The 27,142-nt window shown below is 42.1% G+C and overlaps 1 protein-coding gene across 1 annotated transcript in view; it reads left to right on the top strand.

Annotated features, from left to right (window-relative positions):
• The window catches only part of EXD3 (exonuclease 3'-5' domain containing 3), an 849,727-nt gene that overhangs the window by 196,376 nt on the left and 626,209 nt on the right, over nt 1-27,142 (top strand). The window contains exon 2 of the mRNA XM_053695892.1: nt 26,868-26,939. Coding sequence (XP_053551867.1) covers nt 26,912-26,939 — 28 coding nt within the window. The 5' untranslated portion in view covers nt 26,868-26,911. The remainder of the gene's footprint in view (nt 1-26,867; nt 26,940-27,142) is intronic.

Here is a 27,142-nt window from a genome sequence, read left to right as displayed (position 1 = left end):
GAAGCTATCCTGTTCCTTAATTAAAGCCAGATAGGCCATACTGTTCTCCGAGGAGAAGGAGAGAAGACATACTGTTCTCAGAGGAGAAGGAGAGAAGACATACTGTTCTCAGAGGAGAAGGAGAGAAGACATACTGTTCTCAGAGGAGAAGGAGAGAAGACATACTGTTCTCAGAGGAGAAGGAGAGAAGACATACTGTTCTCAGAGGAGAAGGAGAGAAGACATACTGTTCTCAGAGGAGAAGGAGAGAAGACATACTGTTCTCAGTGGAGAAGGAGAGAAGACATACTGTTCTCAGAGGAGAAGGAGAGACGACATACTGTTCTCAGAGGAGGAGGAGAGAAGACATACTGTTCTCAGAGGAGAAGGAGAGAAGACATACTGTTCTCAGAGGAGATGTAAATAAGACATACTGTTCTCAGAGGAGAGGTAGAGAAGCCATCCTGTTCCTTAATTAAAGCCAGATAGGCCATATTGTTCTCAGAGGAGAAGGAGAGAAGACATACTGTTCTCAGAGGAGAAGGAGAGAAGACATAGTGTTCTCAGATTAGAAGGAGAGAAGACATACTGTTCTCAGAGGAGAAGGAGAGACAACATACTGTTCTCAGAGGAGAAGGAGAGAAGACATACTGTTCTCAGAGGAGAAGGAGAGAAGACATACTGTTCTCAGAGGAGAAGGAGACAAGACATACTGTTCTCAGAGGAGAAGGAGACAAGACATACTGTTCTCAGAGGAGGAGAGAAGACATACTGTTCTCACAGGAGAGGCAGAGAAGCCATACTGTTCTCACAGGAGAGGGAGAGAAGCTATACTGTTTTCAGAGGAGAGGGAGATAAGCCATACTGTTTCCAGAGGAGAGGGAGAGAAGCCATCCTGTTTCCTAATTAAAGCTACAAATCGCCATACTGTTCTCAGAGGAGAAGGAGAGAAGACATACTGTTCTCTTAGGAGAGGTAGAAAATACATACTGTTCTCAGAGGAGAGGGAGAAAATACATACTGTTCTCAGAGGAGAGTGAGAGAAGACATACTGTTCTCAGAGGAGAGGGAGAAAATACATACTGTTCTCAGAGGAGAGGGAGAAAATACATACTGTTCTCAGAGGAGAGTGAGAGAAGACATACTGTTCTCAGAGGAGAGGGAGAGAAGACATACTGTTCTCAGAGGAGAGGGAGAAAATACATACTGTTCTCAGAGGAGACGGAAAGAAGACATACTGTTCTCAGAGGACAGTGAGAGAAGACATACTGTTCTCAGAGGAGAGGGAGAAAATACATACTGTTCTCAGAGGAGAGGGAGAAAATACATACTGTTCTCAGAGGAGAGTGAGAGAAGACATACTGTTCTCAGAGGAGAAGTAAATAAGACATACTGTTCTAAGAGGAGAGTGAGAGAAGACATACTGTTCTCAGAGGAGAAGGAGAGAAGACATACTGTTCTCAGAGGAGAGTGAGAGAAGACATACTGTTCTCAGAGGAGAGGGAGAAAATACATACTGTTCTCAGAGGAGAGGGAGAAAATACATACTGTTCTCAGAGGAGAGGGAGAAAATACATACTGTTCTCAGAGGAGAGTGAGAGAAGACATACTGTTCTCAGAGGAGAGTGAGAGAAGACATACTGTTCTCAGAGGAGAAGTAAATAAGACATACTGTTCTAAGAGGAGAGGGAGAGAAAACATAGTGTTCTAAGAGGAGAGGGAGAGAAGACATACTGTTCTCACAGGAGAGGGAGAGAAGCTATACTGTTTCCAGAGTAGAGGGAGGGAAGCCATACTGTTTCCAGAGGAGACGGAGAGAATCCTTACTGTTCTCAGAGGAAAAGGAGAGAAGCCTTTTTGTTCTCAGAGGAGAGGGAGAGAAGCTATACTGTTTCCAGAGGAGAGGAAGAGAAGCCATGCTGTTCTCACAGGAGAGGAAGAGAAGCCATGCTGTTCTCACAGGAGAGGAAGAGAAGCCATGCTGTTTCCAGAGGAGAGGAAGAGAAGCCATGCTGTTTCCAGAGGAGAGGGAGAGAATCCTTACTGTTCTCAGAGGAAAAGGAGAGAAGCCTTCCTGTTCTCAGAGGAGATGGAGAGAAGCCATACTGTTCTCAGAGGAGAGGGAGAGAAGCCATACTGTTTCCAGAGGAGAGGGAGAAAAGTTATACTGTTTCCTAAAGAGAGGGAGAGAAGCTTTACTGTTCTCAGAGGAGAGGGAGAGAAGCCTTTCTGTTCTCAGAGGAAAAGGAGAGAAGCCTTTCTGTTCTCAGAGGAGAGGGAGAAAAGACATTCTGTTCCCTGAGGAGAGCGAGAGAAGACATACTGTTCCCTGAGGAGAGGGAGAGAAGACATACTGTTCCCTGAGGAGAGGGAGAAAAGTCATACTGTTCCCTGAGGAGAGGGAGAGATGACATACTGTTCCCTGAGGAGAGGGAGAGGTGACATACTGTTCCCTGAGGAGAGGGAGAGAAGCCATACTGTTCCCCAAGTAGAGGGAGAGAAGCCATACTATTCATTGAGGTGAGGGAGAGAAGCCATACTGTTCCCTGAGGTGATGGAGAGATGCCATACTGTTCCTAGAGGATAGGGAGAGAGGCCATACTGTTCCCCAAGAGGAGGCGAAAAGCCATACTGTTCCCTGAGGAGAGGTAGAGAAGCTATCCTGTTCCTTAATTAAAGCCAGATAGGCCATACTGTTCTCCGAGGAGAAGGAGAGAAGACATACTGTTCTCAGAGGAGAAGGAGAGAAGACATACTGTTCTCAGAGGAGAAGGAGAGAAGACATACTGTTCTCAGAGGAGAAGGAGAGAAGACATAGTGTTCTCAGATTAGAAGGAGAGAAGACATACTGTTCTCAGAGGAGAAGGAGAGACAACATACTGTTCTCAGAGGAGAAGGAGAGAAGACATACTGTTCTCAGAGGAGAAGGAGAGAAGACATACTGTTCTCAGAGGAGAAGGAGACAAGACATACTGTTCTCAGAGGAGAAGGAGAGACGACATACTGTTCTCAGAGGAGGAGAGAAGACATACTGTTCTCACAGGAGAGGCAGAGAAGCCATACTGTTCTCACAGGAGAGGGAGAGAAGCTATACTGTTTTCAGAGTAGAGGGAGATAAGCCATACTGTTTCCAGAGGAGAGGGAGAGAAGCCATCCTGTTTCCTAATTAAAGCTACAAATCGCCATACTGTTCTCAGAGGAGAAGGAGAGAAGACATACTGTTCTCATAGGAGAGGGAGAAAATACATACTGTTCTCAGAGGAGAGGGAGAAAATACATACTGTTCTCAGAGGAGAGTGAGAGAAGACATACTGTTCTCAGAGGAGAGTGAGAGAAGACATACTGTTCTCAGAGGAGAAGTAAATAAGACATACTGTTCTAAGAGGAGAGGGAGAGAAAACATAGTGTTCTAAGAGGAGAGGGAGAGAAGACATACTGTTCTCAGAGGAGAGGGAGAGAAGCTATACTGTTTCCAGAGTAGAGGGAGGGAAGCCATACTGTTTCCAGAGGAGACGGAGAGAATCCTTACTGTTCTCAGAGGAAAAGGAGAGAAGCCTTTTTGTTCTCAGAGGAGAGGGAGAGAAGCTATACTGTTTCCAGAGGAGAGGAAGAGAAGCCATGCTGTTCTCACAGGAGAGGAAGAGAAGCCATGCTGTTTCCAGAGGAGAGGAAGAGAAGCCATGCTGTTTCCAGAGGAGAGGGAGAGAATCCTTACTGTTCTCAGAGGAAAAGGAGAGAAGCCTTCCTGTTCTCAGAGGAGATGGAGAGAAGCCATACTGTTCTCAGAGGAGAGGGAGAGAAGCCATACTGTTTCCAGAGGAGAGGGAGAAAAGTTATACTGTTTCCTAAAGAGAGGGAGAGAAGCTTTACTGTTCTCAGAGGAGAGGGAGAGAAGCCTTTCTGTTCTCAGAGGAAAAGGAGAGAAGCCTTTCTGTTCTCAGAGGAGAGGGAGAAAAGACATTCTGTTCCCTGAGGAGAGGGAGAGAAGACATACTGTTCCCTGAGGAGAGGGAGAGAAGACATACTGTTCCCTGAGGAGAGGGAGAAAAGTCATACTGTTCCCTGAGGAGAGGGAGAGATGACATACTGTTCCCTGAGGAGAGGGAGAGATGACATACTGTTCCCTGAGGAGAGGGAGAGAAGCCATACTGTTCCCCAAGTAGAGGGAGAGAAGCCATACTATTCATTGAGGTGAGGGAGAGAAGCCATACTGTTCCCTGAGGTGATGGAGAGATGCCATACTGTTCCTAGAGGATAGGGAGAGAGGCCATACTGTTCCCCAAGATGAGGCGAAAAGCCATACTGTTCCCTGAGGAGAGGTAGAGAAGCTATCCTGTTCCTTAATTAAAGCCAGATAGGCCATACTGTTCTCCGAGGAGAAGGAGAGAAGACATACTGTTCTCAGAGGAGAAGGAGAGAAGACATACTGTTCTCAGAGGAGAAGGAGAGAAGACATACTGTTCTCAGAGGAGAAGGAGAGAAGACATACTGTTCTCAGAGGAGAAGGAGAGAAGACATACTGTTCTCAGAGGAGAAGGAGAGAAGACATACTGTTCTCAGTGGAGAAGGAGAGAAGACATACTGTTCTCAGAGGAGAAGGAGAGAAGACATACTGTTCTCAGAGGAGAAGGAGAGAAGACATACTGTTCTCAGAGGAGAAGGAGAGAAGACATACTGTTCTCAGAGGAGAAGGAGAGAAGACATACTGTTCTCAGAGGAGATGTAAATAAGACATACTGTTCTCAGAGGAGAGGTAGAGAAGCCATCCTGTTCCTTAATTAAAGCCAGATAGGCCATACTGTTCTCAGAGGAGAAGGAGAGAAGACATACTGTTCTCAGAGGAGAAGGAGAGAAGACATAGTGTTCTCAGATTAGAAGGAGAGAAGACATACTGTTCTCAGAGGAGAAGGAGAGACAACATACTGTTCTCAGAGGAGAAGGAGAGAAGACATACTGTTCTCAGAGGAGAAGGAGACAAGACATACTGTTCTCAGAGGAGAAGGAGACAAGACATACTGTTCTCAGAGGAGAAGGAGAGACGACATACTGTTCTCAGAGGAGGAGAGAAGACATACTGTTCTCAGAGGAGAGGGAGAAAATACATACTGTTCTCAGAGGAGAGTGAGAGAAGACATACTGTTCTCAGAGGAGAGGGAGAAAATACATTCTGTTCTCAGAGGAGAGGGAGAAAATACATACTGTTCTCAGAGGAGAGGGAGAGAATACATACTGTTCTCAGAGGAGAGGGAGAAAATACATACTGTTCTCAGAGGAGACGGAAAGAAGACATACTGTTCTCAGAGGAGAGTGAGAGAAGACATACTGTTCTCAGAGGAGAGGGAGAAAATACATACTGTTCTCAGAGGAGAGGGAGAAAATACATACTGTTCTCAGAGGAGAGTGAGAGAAGACATACTGTTCTCAGAGGAGAAGTAAATAAGACATAATGTTCTAAGAGGAGAGTGAGAGAAGACATACTGTTCTCAGAGGAGAAGGAGAGAAGACATACTGTTCTCAGAGGAGAGTGAGAGAAGACATACTGTTCTCAGAGGAGAGGGAGAAAATACATACTGTTCTCAGAGGAGAGGGAGAAAATACATACTGTTCTCAGAGGAGAGGGAGAAAATACATACTGTTCTCAGAGGAGAGGGAGAAAATACATACTGTTCTCAGAGGAGAGTGAGAGACGACATACTGTTCTCAGAGGAGAAGTAAATAAGACATACTGTTCTAAGAGGAGAGGGAGAGAAAACATAGTGTTCTAAGAGGAGAGGGAGAGAAGACATACTGTTCTCACAGGAGAGGGAGAGAAGCTATACTGTTTCCAGAGTAGAGGGAGGGAAGCCATACTGTTTCCAGAGGAGACGGAGAGAATCCTTACTGTTCTCAGAGGAAAAGGAGAGAAGCCTTTTTGTTCTCAGAGGAGAGGGAGAGAAGCTATACTGTTTCCAGAGGAGAGGAAGAGAAGCCATGCTGTTCTCACAGGAGAGGAAGAGAAGCCATGCTGTTCTCACAGGAGAGGAAGAGAAGCCATGCTGTTCTCACAGGAGAGGAAGAGAAGCCATGCTGTTTCCAGAGGAGAGGAAGAGAAGCCATGCTGTTTCCAGAGGAGAGGAAGAGAAGCCATGCTGTTTCCAGAGGAGAGGGAGAGAATCCTTACTGTTCTCAGAGGAAAAGGAGAGAAGCCTTCCTGTTCTCAGAGGAGATGGAGAGAAGCCATACTGTTCTCAGAGGAGAGGGAGAGAAGCCATACTGTTTCCAGAGGAGAGGGAGAAAAGTTATACTGTTTCCTAAAGAGAGGGAGAGAAGCTTTACTGTTCTCAGAGGAGAGGGAGAGAAGCCTTTCTGTTCTCAGAGGAGAGGGAGAAAAGACATTATGTTCCCTGAGGAGAGCGAGAGAAGACATACTGTTCCCTGAGGAGAGGAAGAGAAGCCATGCTGTTCTCACAGGAGAGGAAGAGAAGCCATGCTGTTTCCAGAGGAGAGGAAGAGAAGCCATGCTGTTTCCAGAGGAGAGGGAGAGAATCCTTACTGTTCTCAGAGGAAAAGGAGAGAAGCCTTCCTGTTCTCAGAGGAGATGGAGAGAAGCCATACTGTTCTCAGAGGAGAGGGAGAGAAGCCATACTGTTTCCAGAGGAGAGGGAGAAAAGTTATACTGTTTCCTAAAGAGAGGGAGAGAAGCTTTACTGTTCTCAGAGGAGAGGGAGAGAAGCCTTTCTGTTCTCAGAGGAGAGGGAGAAAAGACATTCTGTTCCCTGAGGAGAGCGAGAGAAGACATACTGTTCCCTGAGGAGAGGGAGAGAAGACATACTGTTCCCCGAGGAGAGGGAGAAAAGTCATACTGTTCCCTGAGGAGAGGGAGAGATGACATACTGTTCCCTGAGGAGAGGGAGAGATGACATACTGTTCCCTGAGGAGAGGGAGAGATGACATACTGTTCCCTGAGGAGAGGGAGAGATGACATACTGTTCCCTGAGGAGAGGGAGAAAAGTCATACTGTTCCCTGAGGAGAGGGAAAGAAAACATACTGTTCTCAGAGGAGTTCGAGAGAAGCCATACTGTTATCAGTGGATAGGGAGATAAGCTATACTGTTTCCAGATGAGAGGGAGAGAAGCCTTACTGTTCTCAGAGGAGAGGGAGAGAAGCCATACTGTTCCCCGAGCAGAGGGAGAGAAGCTATACTGTTTCCCAAGGAGAGGGAGAGAATACATACTGTTTCCTGAGGAGAGGGAGAGAAGACATACTATTCTCAGAGGAGAGGGAGACAAGACATACAGTTCTCTCAGAGGAGAGGGAGAGAAGACATACTGTTCCCTGAGGAGAGGGAGAGAAAACACACTGTACTCAAAGGAGAGGGAGAGAAGCCATACTGTTCCCTGAGGAGAGGGAGAGAAGCCATACTGTTCTCAGAGGAGAGGGAGAGAAGCCATACTGTTCTCAGAGGAGAGGGAGAGAAGACATACTGTTCTCAGAGGAGAGGGAGAGAAGACATACTGTTCTCAGAGGAGAGGGAGAAAAGACATACTGTTCTCAGAGGAGAGGGAGAGAAGCCATACTGTTCCCCGAGGAGAGGGAGAGAAGCCATACTGTTCTCAGAGGAGAGGGAGAAAAGACATACTGTTCCCCAAGGAGAGGGAGATAAGCCTTACTGATCTCAAAAGAGAGGGAGAGAAGCCATACTGTTCTCAGAGCAGAGGGAGAGAAAACATACTGTTCTCAGAGGAGACGGAAAGAAGCCATACTGTTCTCAGAGGAGAGGGAGAGAAGACATACTGTTCTCAGAGGAGAGGGAGAGAAGACATACTGTTCTCAGAGGAGAGGGAGAAAAGACATGCTGTTCTCAGAGGAGAGGGAGAGAAGCCATACTGTTCCCCCGAGGAGAGGGAGAGAAGCCATACTGTTTCCCGAGGAGAGGGAGAGAAGACATGGGGGTAGATTTATCAAACAGCGGATGTTGTAATCTACCCCCAAAGTTTCAGGTCCTCCGTAAACTTAAGTTAAGAAGCAGCGGTCGTAAGATCGCTGATCCTTAACTCAGAGGTGGCGGACAACAATCATCCCAATCGAATACGATCGGGATGATTGACACCCCCTGCTAACGGCCGATTGTGCAGTGGTGGCATTGCACAAGCATTTCACCAGAAATGCTTGTGCAATGATATATACTGACAGCGTATGCTGTCGGCATTTATCAATGTCGGGCGGACATGATCCGCTACAGCGGATCATGTCCACCCGACATTTGATAAATCTACCCCATACTGTTCTCAGAGGAGAGGGAGAGAAGCCATACTATTCCCAGTGAATGGGACAGTCCATACTGTTGCTCAAGGAGTAGGAAGGTAACCATATGGTTCCATGTTTCCCTAAACACATTTTACATTTACCAGTATGTTGGTCTCAATATTGTTTATGTTTAAGTAAGCAAGCTCTCTCTCTGGCCTAGCTATCCTGCAATCCATTGTTGGCATCACTGATCATGTACTTGGCAGCCATTTGTCACCTCTAGGGCCTTTACTTACAGCAGTAAAGGTCCCAGAAAAAAGAGAAGCATTAATACTCCTGTAGAAGGTAAGAGAGGCCATGCTGTTTCAGAGAGGTGGAAAGTGTTCATAATTCTCTCAAAAAAGGGAAGAGGTACCATAAAACTGCCAGACAAGTTAAGATAATTCATACAGCTTCTAGAGATGGGGGGAGAGCTCATGTTGTTCCCAGAAAAGGAACGAGAAGCTCTCAGAAAATAGGAGAGAGGTCATAATGCTCTTTCAAAAGGGGAGAGAGACCTTGCTACTCCAGAGAGTAAGAGAGAGGTCATAGTCCTTGCAAAACAGAGGAGAGAGGCCATAATGCTGACAGAGAAGGGCAGTGAGGCCACATAATTCTTAGAGAAAGGGAGGGAACGAGCAAAAGACTATGCTGCTCCCAAAGAAGGGGAGAGAGGCCATAATGCTTTCAAATTAGGGGAGAGGTGCCATAGTGCTTTTAGAACAGGGGGGCTAGACCATATTGCTTTTAGAACAGGGGAAATAGGCCATAGTGTTTTTAGAACAGGGGAAATAGGCCATATTGCTTTTAGAACAGGGGGGATAGGCCATAGTGCTTTTAGAACAGGGGAGATAGGCCATATTGCTTTTAGAACAGGGGGGATAGGCCATAGTGTTTTTAGAACAGGTGAGATAGGCCATATTGCTTTTAGAACAGGGGAAATAGGCCATAGTGCTTTTAGAACAGGGGAGATAGGCCATAGTGCTTTTAGAACAGGGGAGATAGGCCATATTGCTTTTAGAACAGGGGAGATAGGCCATAGTGCTTTTAGAACAGGGGAGATAGGCCATAGTGCTTTTAGAACAGGGGGATAGGCCATAGTGCTTTTAGAACAAGGGGATAGGCCATAGTGCTTTTAGAACAGGGGAGATAGGCCATATTGCTTTTAGAACAGGGGAGATAGGCCATAGTGCTTTTAGAACAGGGGGATAGGCCATAGTGCTTTTAGAACAGGGGAAATAGGCCATATTGCTTTTAGAACAGGGGAGATAGGCCATATTGCTTTTAGAACAGGGGAAATAGGCCATAGTGCTTTTAGAACAGGGGAGATAGGCCATATTGCTTTTAGAACAGGGGGGATAGGCCATAGTGCTTTTAGAACAGGGGAGATAGACCATATTGCTTTTAGAACAGGGGAAATAGGCCATATTGCTTTTAGAACAGGGGGGATAGGCCATAGTGCTTTTAGAACAGGGGAGATAGGCCATATTGCTTTTAGAACAGGGGGGATAGGCCATAGTGCTTTTAGAACAGGGGAGATAGGCCATAGTGCTTTTAGAACAGGGGAGATAGGCCATATTGCTTTTAGAACAGGGGGGATAGGCCATAGTGCTTTTAGAACAGGGGAGATAGGCCATATTGCTTTTAGAACAGGGGAGATAGGCCATATTGCTTTTAGAACAGGGGAGATAGGCCATATTGCTTTTAGAACAGGGGGGATAGGCCATATTGCTTTTAGAACAGGGGAGATAGGCCATATTGCTTTTAGAACAGTGGGAATAGGCCATATTGCTTTTAGAACAGTGGGAATAGGCCATAGTGCTTTTAGAACAGGGGATATAGGCCATATTGCTTTTAGAACAGGGGGGATAGGCCATAGTGCTTTTAGAACAGGGGAGATAGGCCATATTGCTTTTAGAACAGGGGGTATAGGCCATAGTGCTTTTAGAACAGGGGAGATAGGCCATATTGCTTTTAGAACAGGGGAAATAGGCCATATTGCTTTTAGAACAGGGGGGATAGGCCATATTGCTTTTAGAACAGGGGGAATAGGCCATATTGCTTTTAGAACAGGGGGAATAGGCCATATTGATTTTAGAACAGGGGGGATAGGCCATAGTGCTTTTAGAACAGGGGGGATAGGCCATATGCCATATTGCTTTTAGAAGAGGGGGAATAGGCCATAGTGCTTTTAGAACAGGGGAGATAGGCCATAGTGCTTTTAGAACAGGGGAGATAGGCCATAGTGCTTTTAGAACAGGGGGGATAGGCCATAGTGCTTTTAGAACAGGGGGGATAGGCCATATTGCTTTTAGAACACGGGGGATAGGCCATATTGCTTTTAGAACAGGGGGGATAGGCTATATTGCTTTTAGAACAGGGGGAATAGGCCATATTGCTTTTAGAACAGGGGGGATAGGCCATATTGCTTTTAGAACAGGGGGATAGGCCATATTGCTTTTAAAACAGGGGGAATAGGCCATATTGCTTTTAGAACAGGGAGAATAGGCTATAGTGCTTTTAGAACATGGGAAATAGGCCATAGTGCTTTTAGAACATGGGAATTAGGTCATAGTGCTTTTAGAACAGGGGTATTAGGACATAGTACTTTTAGAACAGGGGGAATAAGCCATAGTACTTTTAGAACAGGGGGAATAGGCCATAGTGCTTTTAGAACAGGGGGGGTAGGTCATAGTGCTTTTAGAACAGGGGGGATAGGCCATATTGCTTTTAGAACAGGGGGAACAAGCCATATTGCTTTTAGAACTGTGGGAATAGGCCATAGTGCTTTTAGAACAGGGAATAAGCCATATTGCTTTTAGAACAGGGGGAATAGGCCATAGTGCTTTTAGAACAGGGGGGATAGGCAATAGTGCTTTTAGAACAGGGGAAATAGGTCATAGGGCTTTTAGAACAGTGGGAATAGGCCATAGTGCTTTTAGAACAGTGGGAATAGGCCATAGTGCTTTTAGAACAGGGGGGATATGCCATATTGCTTTTAGAACAGGGGGAACAAGCCATATTGCTTTTAGAACTGTGGGAATAGGCCATAGTGCTTTTAGAACAGGGGGAATAAGCCATATTGCTTTTAGAACAGGGGTAATAGGCCATAGTGCTTTTAGAACAGGGGAAATGGGCCATAGCGCTTTTAGAACAGGGGAAATAGGCCATAGCGCTTTTAGAACAGGGGAAATAGGTCATAGGGCTTTTAGAACAGTGGGAATAGGCCATAGTGCTTTTAGAACAGTGGGAATAGGCCATAGTGCTTTTAGAACAGGGGGAATAGGCCATAGTGCTTTTAAAACAGGAGGAATAGGTCATAGGGCTTTTAGAAAGGACAAAATACCATGCTGTTCCTAAATAAGGCAAGAGAGTCCGGAATGCTCTCAGAACAGAGAAGAGAGAATGGAGAGAGGACTTAATGCTCTTAGAGCAGAGGAGAGAGGACTTAATGCTCTTAGAGCAGAGGAGAGAGGCCTTAATGTTCTTAGACCAGAGGACTTAATGCTCTTAGAGCAGAGGAGAGAGGACTTAATGCTCTTAGAGCAGAGGAGAGAGGACTTAATGCTCTTAGAGCAGAGGAGAGAGGACTTAATGCTCTTAGAGCAGAGGAGAGAGGCCTTAATGCTCTTAGAGCAGAGGAGAGAGGCCTTAATGCTCTGACCAGAGGAGAGAGGGCTTAATGCTCTCAGACCAGAGGAGAGAGGCCTTAATGCTCTCAGACCAGAGGAGAGAGGACTTAATGCTCTCAGACCAGAGGAGAGAGGCCTTAATGCTCTCAGACCAGCGGAGAGAGGCCTTAATGCTCTCAGACCAGCAGAGAGAGGCCTTAATGCTCTCAGACCAGCGGAGAGAGGCCTTAATGCTCTCAGACCAGCGGAGAGAGGCCTTAATGCTCTGACCAGAGGAGAGAGGCCTTAATGCTCTGACCAGAGGAGAGGGGGCTTAATGCTCTCAGACCAGAGGAGGGAGGCCTTAATGCTCTCAGACCAGCGGAGAGAGGCCTTAATGCTCTCAGACCAGAGGAGAGAGGCCTTAATGCTCTCAGACCAGCGGAGAGAGGCCTTAATGCTCTCAGACCAGCGGAGAGAGGCCTTAATGCTCTCAGACCAGCGGAGAGAGGCCTTAATGCTCTCAGACCAGCAGAGAGAGGCCTTAATGCTCTCAGACCAGCGGAGAGAGGCCTTAATGCTCTCAGACCAGCGGAGAGAGGCCTTAATGCTCTGACCAGAGGAGAGAGGCCTTAATGCTCTCAGAACAGCGGAGAGAGGCCTTAATGCTCTGACCAGAGGAGAGAGGCCTTAATGCTCTCAGACCAGAGGAGAGGGGCTTAATTCTCTCAGAACAGAGGAGAGAGGCCTTAATGCTCTCAGACCAGCGGAGAGAGGCCTTAATGCTCTCAGACCAGAGGAGAGAGGACTTAATGCTCTCAGACCAGCGGAGAGAGGCCTTAATGCTCTGACCAGAGGAGAGAGGCCTTAATGCTCTGACCAGAGGAGAGAGGCCTTAATGCTCTGACCAGAGGAGAGGGGGCTTAATGCTCTCAGACCAGAGGAGGGAGGCCTTAATGCTCTCAGACCAGCGGAGAGAGGCCTTAATGCTCTCAGACCAGCGGAGAGAGGCCTTAATGCTCTCAGACCAGAGGAGAGAGGCCTTAATGCTCTCAGACCAGCGGAGAGAGGCCTTAATGCTCTCCAACCAGTGGAGAGAGGCCTTAATGCTCTCCAACCAGTGGAGAGAGGCCTTAATGCTCTCAGACCAGAGGAGAGAGGCCTTAATGCTCTCAGACCAGAGGAGAGGGGGCTTAATTCTCTCAGAACAGAGGAGAGAGGCCTTAATGCTCTAACCAGAGGAGAGAGGCCTTAATGCTCTAACCAGAGGAGAGAGGCCTTAATGCTCTAACCAGAGGAGAGAGGCCTTAATGCTCTAACCAGAGGAGAGAGGCCTTAATGCTCTAACCAGAGGAGAGAGGCCTTAATGCTCTAACCAGAGGAGAGAGGCCTTAATGCTCTAACCAGAGGAGAGAGGCCTTAATGCTCTAACCAGAGGAGAGAGGCCTTAATGCTCTAACCAGAGGAGAGAGGCCTTAATGCTCTAACCAGAGGAGAGAGGCCTTAATGCTCTAACCAGAGGAGAGAGGCCTTAATGCTCTAACCAGAGGAGAGAGGCCTTAATGCTCTAACCAGAGGAGAGAGGCCTTAATGCTCTAACCAGAGGAGAGAGGCCTTAATGCTCTAACCAGAGGAGAGAGGCCTTAATGCTCTAACCAGAGGAGAGAGGCCTTAATGCTCTAACAAGAGGAGAGAGGCCTTAATGCTCTCAGACCAGAGGAGAGGGGGCTTAATGCTCTTGTTACAGAGGAGAGAGGCCTTAATGCTCTTGTTACAGAGGAGAGAGGCCTTAATGCTCTCAGAACAGAGGAGAGAGGCCATATAGCTCCCAGAGAAGAGAACATGGCCGTAAAGCTGCCAAAGGGGGGCTATCACCGAGCTGGGGGCAGGCAGAAGAATGAATGGGATAAAGCACAGCTTGAGTTTGCTTCTGGAGCTGTGGCCAATCCAAAATACTGTTGGAGTTTGTAAATAAACCCCAGACATGAAGCCAAGAGAAACAAGATTTTGAGCCGGCCGGGTGCTCCCCAGGGTCCCTGCATACCATTTGGCCTCATTACTTGGGCCATTCCAGGAAGAGATTGGAAGCTGCTGTCTCAGAGCCTATTGTTGTACAATTGGCTGCAGATGATTCGGAGGGGAATGGAAACTGGGGGGGGGGAGTACGAGAATGTGTGAGATGGGGAAAGCACGAAAAAGCAACATAAAATAAGGCTTCCCCCAGAGCCACTGCTGGGGAGATTGCAAATACTGTGCAAGTCACAAACAGTGTGGTCAGGGACAGGTCAGTGTCCTTGAATAGCACACACCAGCAGGCCAGCTCAGGATTATTTATAAGCAGATTTAAAGAGAGTGCATTTATTTTAGTAGTTAAAAAACTAATTGTCAGCAAGGATCAGGATGTTGCCATCCTCCTTAATAAATCAATAAGTATTAATACCTTCTTTATGTAACAGTGATGTGTATATATAGCCTCTAGCTTAGGCAGGTCAATCTAGAGTAAAGGGAGACTGGCCACAAAAGAGGTAGATATAGGAGAAGGGAGACTTACCCCAAAAGACGAAGATATAGGAGGAGGGAAGAGGGAGACTGACCCCAAAAGATGAAGATATAGGAGAGGGAAGAGGGAGACTGACCCTAAAAGATGAAGATTTAGCAGAGGGAAGAGGGACACTGACCCTAAAATATGAAGATATAGCAGAGGGAAGAGGGACACTGACCCTAAAAGATGAAGATATAGGAGAGGGAGGAGGGAGACTGACCCCAAATCAGGAAAATATAGGAGGAGGTAGACTGACCCCTAATTAGAAAGATATAGGGCGTGGGAGGAGGGAGACTTTACCCCAAGAAAAGAAAGTATAGAGAAAGGAGAAAATTCAGGGGACAGGGGTGGCAGAATTTTTTTAGATGATTTAAAACTTAGTAAACAATGTAGTAATGCAGTGAGTAAGGCTAGCAGAATGCTTGGATGTATTGGTAGAGGTATTTGCAGCAGAAATAGTAAAGGTTCTTATGCCACTTTATAGATCATTAGTTAGGCCTCATCTTGAGTATTGTGTGCAGTTCTGGAGGCCATATCTTCAGAAGGATATTAGCAAACTTCAAATCTGTGCAAAGGAGGGCTACCAAAATGGTACATGGTCTAAAAAATAAAACTTACCAGGATAGGCTCAATGGCATAAATATGTATAGCTTAGAGGAGAGAAGGGAACAAGGTGATATTATAGCAACTTTCAAGTACGTTAAAGGGCTTAGTAAAACTGAGGCTGTGGGTATTTTACATAAAATGGAAAATTTAAGAACAATGTATCATGATCTCAACGGTAGTAGATTCAGGAGTAATTTGAGGAAGCACTATTTTACAGAAAGAGTGATTGATTTATGGAATAAACTTCCTCAAGAGGTAGTAGCCACAAACACTGTGGGGGACTTTAAAAATGCCTGGAACAAGCATAAGGCTATCCTACGAACTAGATAAGTTTATACTGTTAGGTAAGGTCAGGCAGACTTGCTGGGCCTATGGCTCTTATCTGCCATCAATATTTGTTTCTATCACAAAAAGGAAAGGAAAGAGATGGACTGGAAGTGAGAGATTCAGGTTAAAAGAAACTTGGCCCAAAAGATGTCTGGGGGCCCAATGATCAAGTTTGCCACCAAAACAGTGAAAAAATACATTTAACCGTTACATTTTTTTTATTTTTTTTTAAATGAGTTGTCCCTGCGTGTAGAGAGCTGACTCCCATAGAAATATTGAGAGCTCTCTGCTATGTAAAATTTTGCAGGGGGAACCCTTTAACGTTTATATTATTTTTAATACAAATCAAATTATGGAGTTTTCAGTGCATTGTACCTTAAAATAAGTAATAGGTTTTCCTTTCAGAGGCCTAGATTACGAGTGGAGCTCTAATTATTGCTCATGCTCGTGTGCTAACTGTGCTTGACGTTTTGTGCACATCAGATACCGCGATTATAACAAGTAAAAGTTTTCACTCACATGCTAACCTGAAGCTTGCAATATCACAATCGCGTTGACATATTCGCCCCTTTTTCTTCACGCGTTTCGCCCCTCCGGTTTTGGTAGATTGGTGGGCTTCTTCCAGGGGAATATATATATATATATATATATATATATATACACAGAGTAAATACACACAGAGAGAAATGCACTCACAGGAACGAACAACCAGCTCAATACCATTGTTAGCCTGTTCTATGGCGATTTACCACCTGGGTGCAACTTCTTTTAGCCCAGCAATGCTTTTCACAGAGTAGAACTTTCCTGTAGTATATCAGTCTGATCCCGCCTATTACAGTCAGTCCAGCACCGAAATACCAGGCAATTCCTCTCTGAACAAGGAACAAAGCAACCCCAGACGATCGTTTCGGCCTTCATTGGGCCTCGTCAGTGAGGTGTAGCAGTATTCCTCTAAGCACACTGAGCAAGGAGTCCACGTCTGGTTTCCCCTTTTTCCCATAGGGAGACTAAATACACACAGAGAGAAATGCACTCACAGGAACGAACAACCAGCTCAATACCATTGTTAGCCTGTTCTATGGCGATTTACCACCTGGGTGCAACTTCTTTTAGCCCAGCAATGCTTTTCACAGAGTAGAACTTTCCTGTAGTATATCAGTCTGATCCCGCCTATTACAGTCAGTCCAGCACCGAAATACCAGGCAATTCCTCTCTGAACAAGGAACAAAGCAACCCCAGACGATCGTTTCGGCCTTCATTGGGCCTCGTCAGTGAGGTGTAGCAGTATTCCTCTAAGCACACTGAGCAAGGAGTCCACGTCTGGTTTCCCCTTTTTCCCATAGGGAGACTAAATACACACAGAGAGAAATGCACTCACAGGAACAAACAACCAGCTCAATACCATTGTTAGCCTGTTCTATGGCGATTTACCACCTGGGTGCGATCGTCTGGGGTTGCTGTGTTCCTTGTTCAGAGAGGAATTGCCTGGTATTTCGGCGCTGGACTGACCGTAATAGGCGGGATCAGACTGATATACTACAGGAAAGTTCTAATCTGTGAAAAGCATTGCTGGGCTAAAAGAAGTTGCACCCAGGTGGTAAATCGCCATAGAACAGGCTAACAATGGTATTGAGCTGGTTGTTCGTTCCTGTGAGTGCATTTCTCTCTGTGTGTATATATATATATATATATATATATATATATATAAAAATCACAATTGGCTAAAAGAGGCTGCTCCTAGGTGGTAAATCACCATAGTTCAAACTACTGAGCTGTTTTTCATTCCTGAGAGAGCACTTCTCTTTCTGTATTTGTAAAATGACCCCAGGGAAGTCTCCCAAAGGGAGATTGAAGTAACCAGACATGGACTTTTTGCCCAATATTGCTTAAAGGGACAGTAAATGTCCCAAAAAAACTTTCATGATTTAAATATGGAATGTAATTTTAAACAACTTTCCAATTTACTTTTATCACAAATTTAGCTTTGTTCTCGTGGTATTCTTAGTTGAAAGCTAAACCTAGGAGGTTCATATGCTAATTTCTTAGACCTTGAAGACTTCTAATCTGAATGCATTTTGACCACTAGAGGGCATAAATTCATGTGTTTCATATAGATAACATTGAGCTCATGCACGTGAAGTTACCCTGGAGATAGCACTGATTGGCTAAAATGCAAGTCTGTCAAAAGAACTGAAATAAGGGTGCAGTTTGCAGAGGCATAGATACAAGGTAATCACAGAGGTATAAAGTGTATTTCTATAACATTGTTAGTTATGCAAAACTGGGGAATGGGTAATAAAGGGATTATCTATCTTTTTAAACAACAATAATTCTGGTGTTGACTGTCCTTTTAAAGGCATATGGCTGCACCTCAATATGAGGACTAAAGAGGGCCTAATCGATTGTCTGGGGTATATACAGGTACAAATCCAGGATTCCAAAATTTTGAATTAATATTTAAAAAATACTACTGTTACCTGTAGTGAATAAAATAAATAAATTGCTCTTAATTGGAGGGCGCCTTCCATGTGGAATTCTTTATCTTTTGCTTGAAGTGCAAGTATGTGTGTGTGTGTGTGTGTGTGTGTGTGTGTATGTATATATATATATATATATATATATATATATATATATACATACACAAGATGTTTACCTCAAAAGTATTCAAACCCCATTGTAATGGACTTTAAGCAGCAAATCAGTATGTCTGTTCCGGGACAGGCAAGGGAGTGAGCCTCGTGCACTCTCATGTTATTTCCCTATTTAGTTTAAGGACATTTACTATGAAATCTCATGAGAGTTAAGTGAAATCTCATGAGATCACAGTAAAAGAGTTCATGACCTCAGCACTGTTGATGTTGATTGGCTGCTGTTCATTTTTTCATTTATTTTTATTTTTTTACCTGCAGCTGGATAGCAGCTGAAGTATAACTTTTTACACAGAACTTACTCTGCTGAGCTGAGGAAATTGTGAGGTAAAATATCTTCCTTTTTTACATAGAGATGCTCAGGTGATATTTTCCTGTTTGCTTTTTACAGTTATACTGCATCAGTTTCAAGTGATTTAGCATATGAGTATTATGTCCCTTTAACCTACTAGCTTTAAACATACTGAATGATCTTTCTCAACTTCCTGTAAAATTCAGTCTGACAAACCCTGTTTGCTATTCCACACCTGCTGGGAGCCTTCTCAATTGCCCAAGTAGACACTCACATTACCGTTGCGCCGTATACACTATGGATACCTAACATTTCTTGTTTTCTGCGGCATGCCCTTGTGTTGTACACCAATGTCAAGACCCAGATAAAAATCAGTACAGGAGTCCTACACAGTGTAAAGACCCTTGTGTTTGGGATCGACCGATTCAGTGCAACGTGACGCAGATCTTCCCAGAGGGGCTTGTCATAGCTTTTGTTCTGTTCGTCTTAGCTTGCAAAGCTGCTTGGTGTAACATTGAGCCGGTGGGCCAGGAGCTTGACAGATGAATGGGTATAGGGAGGGGGGCAGGATCATATCATCCAGCTGCTATATTAAGGAATAAGAGAGGTTGCAGGGAGGGAAGCCATCTTCCCAATATTTACAAAGCGTCAGTCACACCAGAACTGGCTGTCTCTTTGACAGGGCTTTGTTTAATTAGGCCTGCCTTGGGTGAAGGATTACTTAACATATTAGGCTATGAAGGCATCTGCTCCTGTATTGTACAGAGCCCACACATTTACATAACTGTGAATGCTTTGTTCCCCTCTCCAATCTCCCTAATAATACGGACAACAATTAGCAATTTCCTTTTGTATAGCGGGTCCTAAGGCATGTAGCTTCCAGCCCTCCTCCCGTGCGAGTCGCAAAGCTTCCACTTCCCAGCAAAGATTTCACACCTAGCCCTTATACATCCAGCTCACAAAAACTGTGCGCTCTGGCTTCTAGCCCTGAGAATTAGGGTGTTCTTTATATTCAAGAGTGTATCTAATATTTTCTACTAAATGTCTGTATTTAAATTGTAAAGGGGCACCCAGCTTTATATATGGGGCTCGATTTATAAAGCCCTTCTCCTTCCTTCGACCGCAGGTTCTCACAAGAGAACCCGCAATCAGGATTTATCAATTTTAATTTCCCCCGTCTTGTCTGACTGGGGAGATTTGACAGCTCCTGCCCGCATCTGATTGGTTGTGCGCGGGCAGGGGGCAAGGTTGCATTCAAACGCAAAATAGCGCTTGTGTGCAATGTTAAATTTGGGCAGCAAATTGCTGGCCGCCAGAGGAGAGCTGGAGTGTACTTATTCGCCCCTGTCTGCCCTTGATTGATAAATCGAGCCGATGGTGTGTTTATATGTGAATATAGATGTGTGTGATATTAAAGGGATATGAAACCCAAACATTTTCTTTTGTGATTCAGACAGAGCATACAATTTTAAAAAAAAATTTCCAATTTGCTTTTTATTGTCAAATTTGCTTAGTTTCCATGATATTCTTTGTTGGAGATACCTAGGCTGGTGTTTAGAGTACTACACGGCAGGAAACAGTGCTGCCATCTAGTGTTCTTGCAAATGTGCTGCTTCTGAGCTTGCCTCCCTTTTCAACAAAAGATACAGAGAACAAAACACATTTGATAATAGAAGTAAATTGGAAAGTTGTTTAAAATTGCATGTTCTATTTTAAATTTCCTGTCTCTTTAATTTGTTTCAAAACCCTTTAAACTTGGCTGATATTTTGTTATATAGCAACACAACAGAAATGTCTTGTAATTTCAATGTGAGGAGAGAAATAAAATAATTGTGTTGCACATACCAGATGCATGCTCCATTACATGTCCTAGACTAGCATCCTGATTGGCTGCTTAAAGTCCCTTTACAGTGGGATGTGACCACTGAGGAAATTTGTAGCTAACATATCCTTTTATACATAGAGAAGTTTATGATATTTTCTAATTCTCTTTTTACAGATATGCTACATCACCTTCAAGTGATTCAACATTTGGATATGTTTTTCCCTTTATTTTTTCTATCGTTTGTGTCATACCAAGCTAAATGCTTTTTCTCTTGTAAGATGTATCGAGTCCACGGATTCATCCATACTTGTGGGATATTCTCCTTCCTAAAAGGAAGTGGCAAAGAGAGCACCCACAGCAGAGCTGTCTATATAGCTCCTCCCTTAGCTCCGCCCCCCAGTCATTCTCTTTGCCTGCTTAACTGCTAGGAAGGGTAAAGTGAGTGTGGTGACAAAAATGTTAGTTTTTATTTTCTCAAACAAAAGTTTGTTATTTTAAAATGCTTTTTCTTGAATTTAGATAAAAAGTTCAATTGTAACCTTATTTTAATATTTTGAGTAGGGGGATCTGTGCACAAGGACTAAATTAGGGTTGCACCGATACCATTTTTTTATGACTGAGTACAAGTACCGATACTTGTTTTCAAATACTCGCCGATACCAATTACCGATACTTTTTTTTAATGTCATGTGACAGTTTATCAAGCACAATACAGACTAATTATTTAAGATTCCTTCTTTATAATTATAAAGGGCTGTAATTCAAAAGACATTATGAAATAATAAAAAAGTTCACTAAACATGTTTATAAATAAAAAATATTACAATAAAATATTACATTTAAAGGGGTGATACAATTGGGTTGTAGGGCTGTTATATAACATCAATCTGACATGTGTATGGCGGTTCGACTCTAAGTTGAACAGTCTTTCACTTTCCACACTACTGCATGGGGCAGAAAGATATTTTTGGGCCATTTTAGCCAGAGCTGGAAATCAGTTTATTAACTGCCCAGTACTTCAGGGGTTTGTCTGAACGAGGTACAGTGATCTCTCCTACAATAATACAAATAACAGCAGTTTGTATTGTCAGAACAGTAGTAAACAATTTTTAGTTTAGTCTCCACTCCAGTTTAAAATGAAATGGGAACATGCAGTGTGAAAAAACGCCACAAGATAGCATATGGGTAGGAAGTAGAGGTATCTGTTTAGGTATCGGTGCATTTGCACGAGTACAAGTACTCATGCAAATACTTGGTATCGGTACCGATACTAGTATCGGTATCGGTGCATCCCTAGACTAAATGTTATTTCTCTTGCAGTTATTATATAATGGAATCTGTTAGTCATATACAAACGACCGTGCAGTGTGATTTAAACCCCTTAAAAGATAAGGCTCGTTTCCAATTGTTTAGAAAAACGTATCTACAAAAATCTTCATAGACTTTAAAGGGACATGAAACCCAACATTTTTCTTTTATGATTCAGATTAAAGGGACACTGAACCCAAATTTTATCTTTCGTGATTCATATAGAGCATGCAATTTTAAGCAACTTTCTAATCTACTCCTATTATCAATTTTTTTTTCACTCTCTTGCTATCTTTATTTAAAAAGCAAGAATGTAAGTTTAGAAGCTGGCCCATTTTTGGTTCACAACCTGGGTTGTGCTTGCTGATTGGTGGTGCTGTCCAGGGCCTGAACCAAAAATTGGCTGGCTCCTTAGCTTAGATGCCTTATTTTTCAAATAAAGATAACAAGAGAACGAAGAAAAAATTGATAATAGGATTACATTAGAAAGTTGCTTAAAATTGCTGCTCTACCATGAGAGACACATTTTGGGTTTAGTGTCCCTTTAAGAATACAATTTTAAACAACTTTCCAATTTACTTCTATTATTTTATTTGCTTCATTCTTCTGATATCCTTTGTTAAAGAAAAAGCAATGCACATGGGTGAGCCAATCACACGAAGCATCTAGATGATGATCTACTGAGCCTATTTAGATATGCTTTAAAAAAAAAAAAAAGAGAGATATCAAGAGAATGAAGCAAATTAGATAATAGGAGTAAATTGGAAATTTGTTTAAAATTGTATTCTCTATCTGAATCATGAAATAATCTGTCTTTCAAAGAGCAAGTTTTCTCTGTGAAAAAATCACAAAAAGACAAAGGCGCCTCCTGGTGTAATACAGTTGGTGAAAGAGATTTGTTAGGTTATCAAAAAGGTACTCACAAGTGGAGAAGCACCGAATTGTGCTAAATCAAACAGACTGGGATCTCAGTGTCCCAGCTCACTGACACTGCAAGGAAACTGGTTTCTCCAACGTCTTGCCGGACTGACAGAGCTCAGACTCACAAAGAGGTTTACATAAAACCAAATTGTATTAATAAAATAACAATCTCAGTGTCTCATGACACTAGATATTAAAAGAACAAGCAACGCGTTTCTCAGACTGCTGTCTGTTTCATCAGGCTTCTGTGTTTCATGTGACTTTAATAGTGATTTTCTGCAGATATATCATTAGATAAGGCCAATTAGGACTACACGTACATTTGTGTACTGTTCAAAACAATTGTTTGTTATAGTATGTTCCCGATTAGACAATTTGCAGCCTTTTATAGAAATCTTACAATTTCCTTTTCAGAGTATTTTCCCATCGAGGAATTATTTCAGCATACGAACTGCTGTTACTATGGTCCAATGTCAATTCACCAGAATTTCAGCACAAAAACATTAAAGGGACATTATACACTCATTTTTTTCTTTGCAGAAATGTTTTGTAGATGATCTATTTATAAAGCCCATAAAGTTTTTTTTTTTAAATGTATAGTTTTGCTTATTTTTAAATAACATTGCTCTGATTTTCAGACTCCTAACCAAGCCCCAAAGTCTTATGAGAATACCGTCAGCTACCTTCTCCAACTCGCTCCTGTTTGTGTAAAGGGTCTTTTCATATGCAAAAGAAGGGGGGAGGGTCTTATTTCCCACTTGTAGTGGGCTTTTCAACTACAATAGAGCTAAACTGAGAGCTTCTAAGTACGTTTTTAAACAGTTTTATACTGAATTTTTATATCAGTATCTGTGCATCTTATTCGTTATAGTAGTGTCTATTACATGCAGTTATATGAAAATGAGTGTATACTGTCCCTTTAAGGTTGAGATCACGTGCCATACTGTGTAACAAATTTTTTCCTAAAGGCGTCATAATATTTGAATAATTGCCTGCTCTCTTTCTGTTAGAGCATGCCATTTTAAGACTATCAACCCTACACTACTACACAAAGGGGTTAAGCGCTCAGTAGAAGTGTCGTTTGCAAACACTGAGCTGAAACTGCTGCTATTCTGAGTCCTGCAACTCGATTGGATCAGTGGAGGGTTCCAATCTGGACCAGCAGTGCTCTGCGGTTCCCGAACAGCACTTCTACTGTGTGTTTAATTCCTTTTGTGTGTGTGTGTGTGTGGGGGGGGGGGGGGGTTAAACACACAGTAGTGTAATTTATTTTAATGAACATGTCTAATTGTCTGAGCAGTTCACTGGAATTGAATTTAAACATTCTATTTATTTAATTTGTAGGTATAAGTTTCAAATGTGGTTTAAGCTACATTTTAACTTTTTTTATTTTATTAAATCTCAAAACAATCATTTTATTATCATGAGAGCTATGCAAGCACAAACAATTTGTACATTGAAAAAGAAAACTGTCATGCAACACACCAAGAAATTATGCTAAAACAGGGGGGGGGGGGGGGTTAGAAGAGGTCAAGTCTGGTGAATTAGAAAAAGTCCCAAATCCTTTGAAAAATAAAATAAAAATAGTTTTCAAATGGGTTGGAAAAGTGTGTCAAATTGTCCCAAGCAAAGTGTAGCAGTTGTTATTATTCCATGAATTCTTTTGTTGCTTATTTAAAGGTTTGCCAATCGAATAAACAACTGAATTTAAAACCCCTCTTTAGAGCCGTGCAAGGTAATTTGCACAAAAAGTCTAATGGATTAGAATGTGAGCCCATGCTGGTTGTGTCTTTGTGGTTTATTAATGTTGTCCAGTAGTGGGAGCCATATCCTAATAAATACCATTTGAATATTTTGTTTCCTGTTCAGTATCCTCATATACTGCAGGCTTACAGATTAATTTTACTATATAATAGCTACTTGGCTTCTTAAATGCTGGTTCTTGATTCATTATCTCTTAAGACTCTAATTTAAAATATACTAAAACTTCAAGGAATTCAGTGACAATTGCCTCTCCATCTTTTGTTTCTACAGAGAAAAAAAAATCTTAAAAGCATAGAATTGGAGAGACTGATCTCACTTGAGCGGGACCTATAAAATACTTTACTTATTAAACAGGCATCCGTCATGCCAGTGGTAAACAAAATGCCAGTCCTATTGTAACACACATATTATTGCACATGTTTAAAGGGACAGTCACGTCCAAAATAAACTTTTATGATTCAAATACGGCATGCAATTTTAAACAACTTTCCAATTTATTTTTATCACCAATTTTGCTTTGTTTTCTTGGTATTCTTAGTTGAAAGCTAAACCTAGGTAGGCTTATATTCTAATTTCTTAGTCCTTGAAGGCCGCCTCTAATCTGGATGCGTTTTGACAGTTTTTCACCACTAGAGGGTGTTAGTAACTGAAATAAGGGGGCAGTTTGCAGAAGCTTAGATACAAGGTAATCACAGAGGTAAAAAGTGTATTTATATAACAGTGTTAGTTATGCAAAACTGGGGAATGGGTAATAAAGGGATTATCTATCTTTTAAAACAACAAAAATCAGGTGTAAAAATCACCAAAAATCAGGTGTAAAAATAATGTGCTCTGTATTATTAGTGACAAAACAGTCTTACAAATAAAATTCTCTGTGTGTTCATTCTTGCTCCTAAAGAGGAAGTGAATGGTGATTGGATGGTTACATCTTGTACTGATTCGGATTGGTCACTGGCTTTATCTCCTTCAGAGTCTGGTTTAAAAATAAAATGCTCATATTTAGTTTTTTTTCCTTATAAACGTTATACAGTGAATTATTGCTACACACACTACATACACATATATATTGGTTGGAGTAGCCCTGTTAGAATAAACGCCAAAATAACAGTAAGTGGGGCAAACCAAACAATGAAATTGTATCACTACTTACTGCAATCCTCTTGTTTACTCTGTACTGCAGTAAAGTTTTCAAGTCAGTGGAGAAAAGCTACAAGCTCTTAAAGGGACAGTATACATTAATTTTCATATAACTGCATGTAATAGACACTACTATAAAGAATAAGATGCACAGATACTGATATAAAAATCCAGTATAAAACTGTTTAAAAACTTACTTAGAAGCTTTCAGTTTAGCTCTGTTGAAAAGGTAGTTGGAAAGCCCACTGCAAGTGGGAAATAAGACCCTCCCCCCGCATATGAAAAGACCCTTTACACAAACAGGAGCAAGCTGGAGAAGGTAGCTGACGGTATTCACATAAAACTTTGGGGCTTGGTTAGGAGTCTGAAAATCAGAGCAATGTTATTTAAAAATAAGCAAAACTATACATTTATTTAAAAAAAAAAACCTTTATGGGCTTTATAAATAGATCATCTACAAAACATTTATGCAAAGAAAAAATGAGTGTATAATGTCCCTTTAATATTAAATCAGGAACAAAAGCCAAATGTTTTAGTTACCACGGCAATTTCTTACTATAGTGTATACCTGAAAAAATAATACAGGTTGTAAACCCTTCATCCAAACTGCTTGGGAGCGGAAAAAGTTTGGATTTTGGAATATTTGCATTTGTAAAACGTGACAGTTTGGAGAGGGGATGGGACTAAGTGTAAACAACAATATCTTATGTTATTTAGGTAATATTTGCATGTTATAATACAGCTTATACGTTATACATTGTACCCTTAGAAAGACAGTACAGTACTGTAATCAGACAGGTAAAAAACAGACACAGGCAGAGAACATTGTAACTTACTGGTGAGAAAAAATAGTAATTTTTGATCATTTTATTTTGAAAAAAATATTAAAGGGATAGTTTAGTCAAAATTAAACTTTCATGATTCAGATAGAACCGCAATTTTAAGCAACTTTCTAATTTACTTCTATTATCAATTTCTCTTCGTTCTATTGGTATCTTTATTTGAAAAAGCAAGAATATAAGCTTAGGAACCGGACCATTTTTAGTTCAGCACCTAGGTAGTGCTTGCTGATTGGATGGCTACATTTGCTTACATTCCTGTTTTTTTTTTCAAATAAAGATACCAAGAGAACAACGAAAATGTGCTAATAAGAGTAAATTAGAATGTTGCTTAAAATTGCATGTTCTATCTGAATCATAGAAGTTTATTTTTGACTAAACTATCCCTTTAATTAAAAACTTTGGATTTCAGAAGGTTTGGATTTTAGAATTCCAGATTTGGGGATTTGTACCTGCAATAAGAAATGTGAGTGCCAATCTTTAAATACAATTTAGTATGATGTAATACAACTATATATACAATAGCATTTCACTTTACAACATCTCATGTTACATTGGTTTTCAATTATGGTTATATTCCTTATATTTGTTTTTTTTAAGGTTTGTAGTGTGTGCTGTATATTCATTTTATTTTTGCTCGGCCTAGTGCTATTGCTTACATAATATATTTTAATGTAAACCTGTTATAGGTTTTTACATTCGCAAGTTTTAAAAAAATATATATATATACATCTTTCCTATTGTCTGCTTTTGCCATTAGTTGCAACCTACTGAATATTGATGTGTTTTGTCTCCTTTTTAGGAACCTTCAGTGTTGCTCATTAGAGTTTTCCCAACTTGACTGCAATGGATCACTCAGGTACCAGCTTTGTCGGTAAGATTTGACATTTATTCTTCATAGCACTTAAAAGATTACTTTCTGTTATAATTTTTAAGCCAAACAACTAACATATTAAAGATAATAAACATTAATTAAAACCTACTGACCTATATTTTCTCCAAAACGAAGTTTCATAACGTTCTAAAAGTTATATCTTTTATTCGCCGATGATGTCACGTAATCCTGCCCACTATTTT

The sequence above is a fragment of the Bombina bombina genome, chromosome 12, assembly GCF_027579735.1.
Source record: "Bombina bombina isolate aBomBom1 chromosome 12, aBomBom1.pri, whole genome shotgun sequence".
Lineage (NCBI taxonomy): Eukaryota > Metazoa > Chordata > Amphibia > Anura > Bombinatoridae > Bombina > Bombina bombina.
The sequence above is the reverse complement of the archived record's forward strand: the minus strand, read 5'-3'. Positions and strand labels throughout refer to the sequence as shown.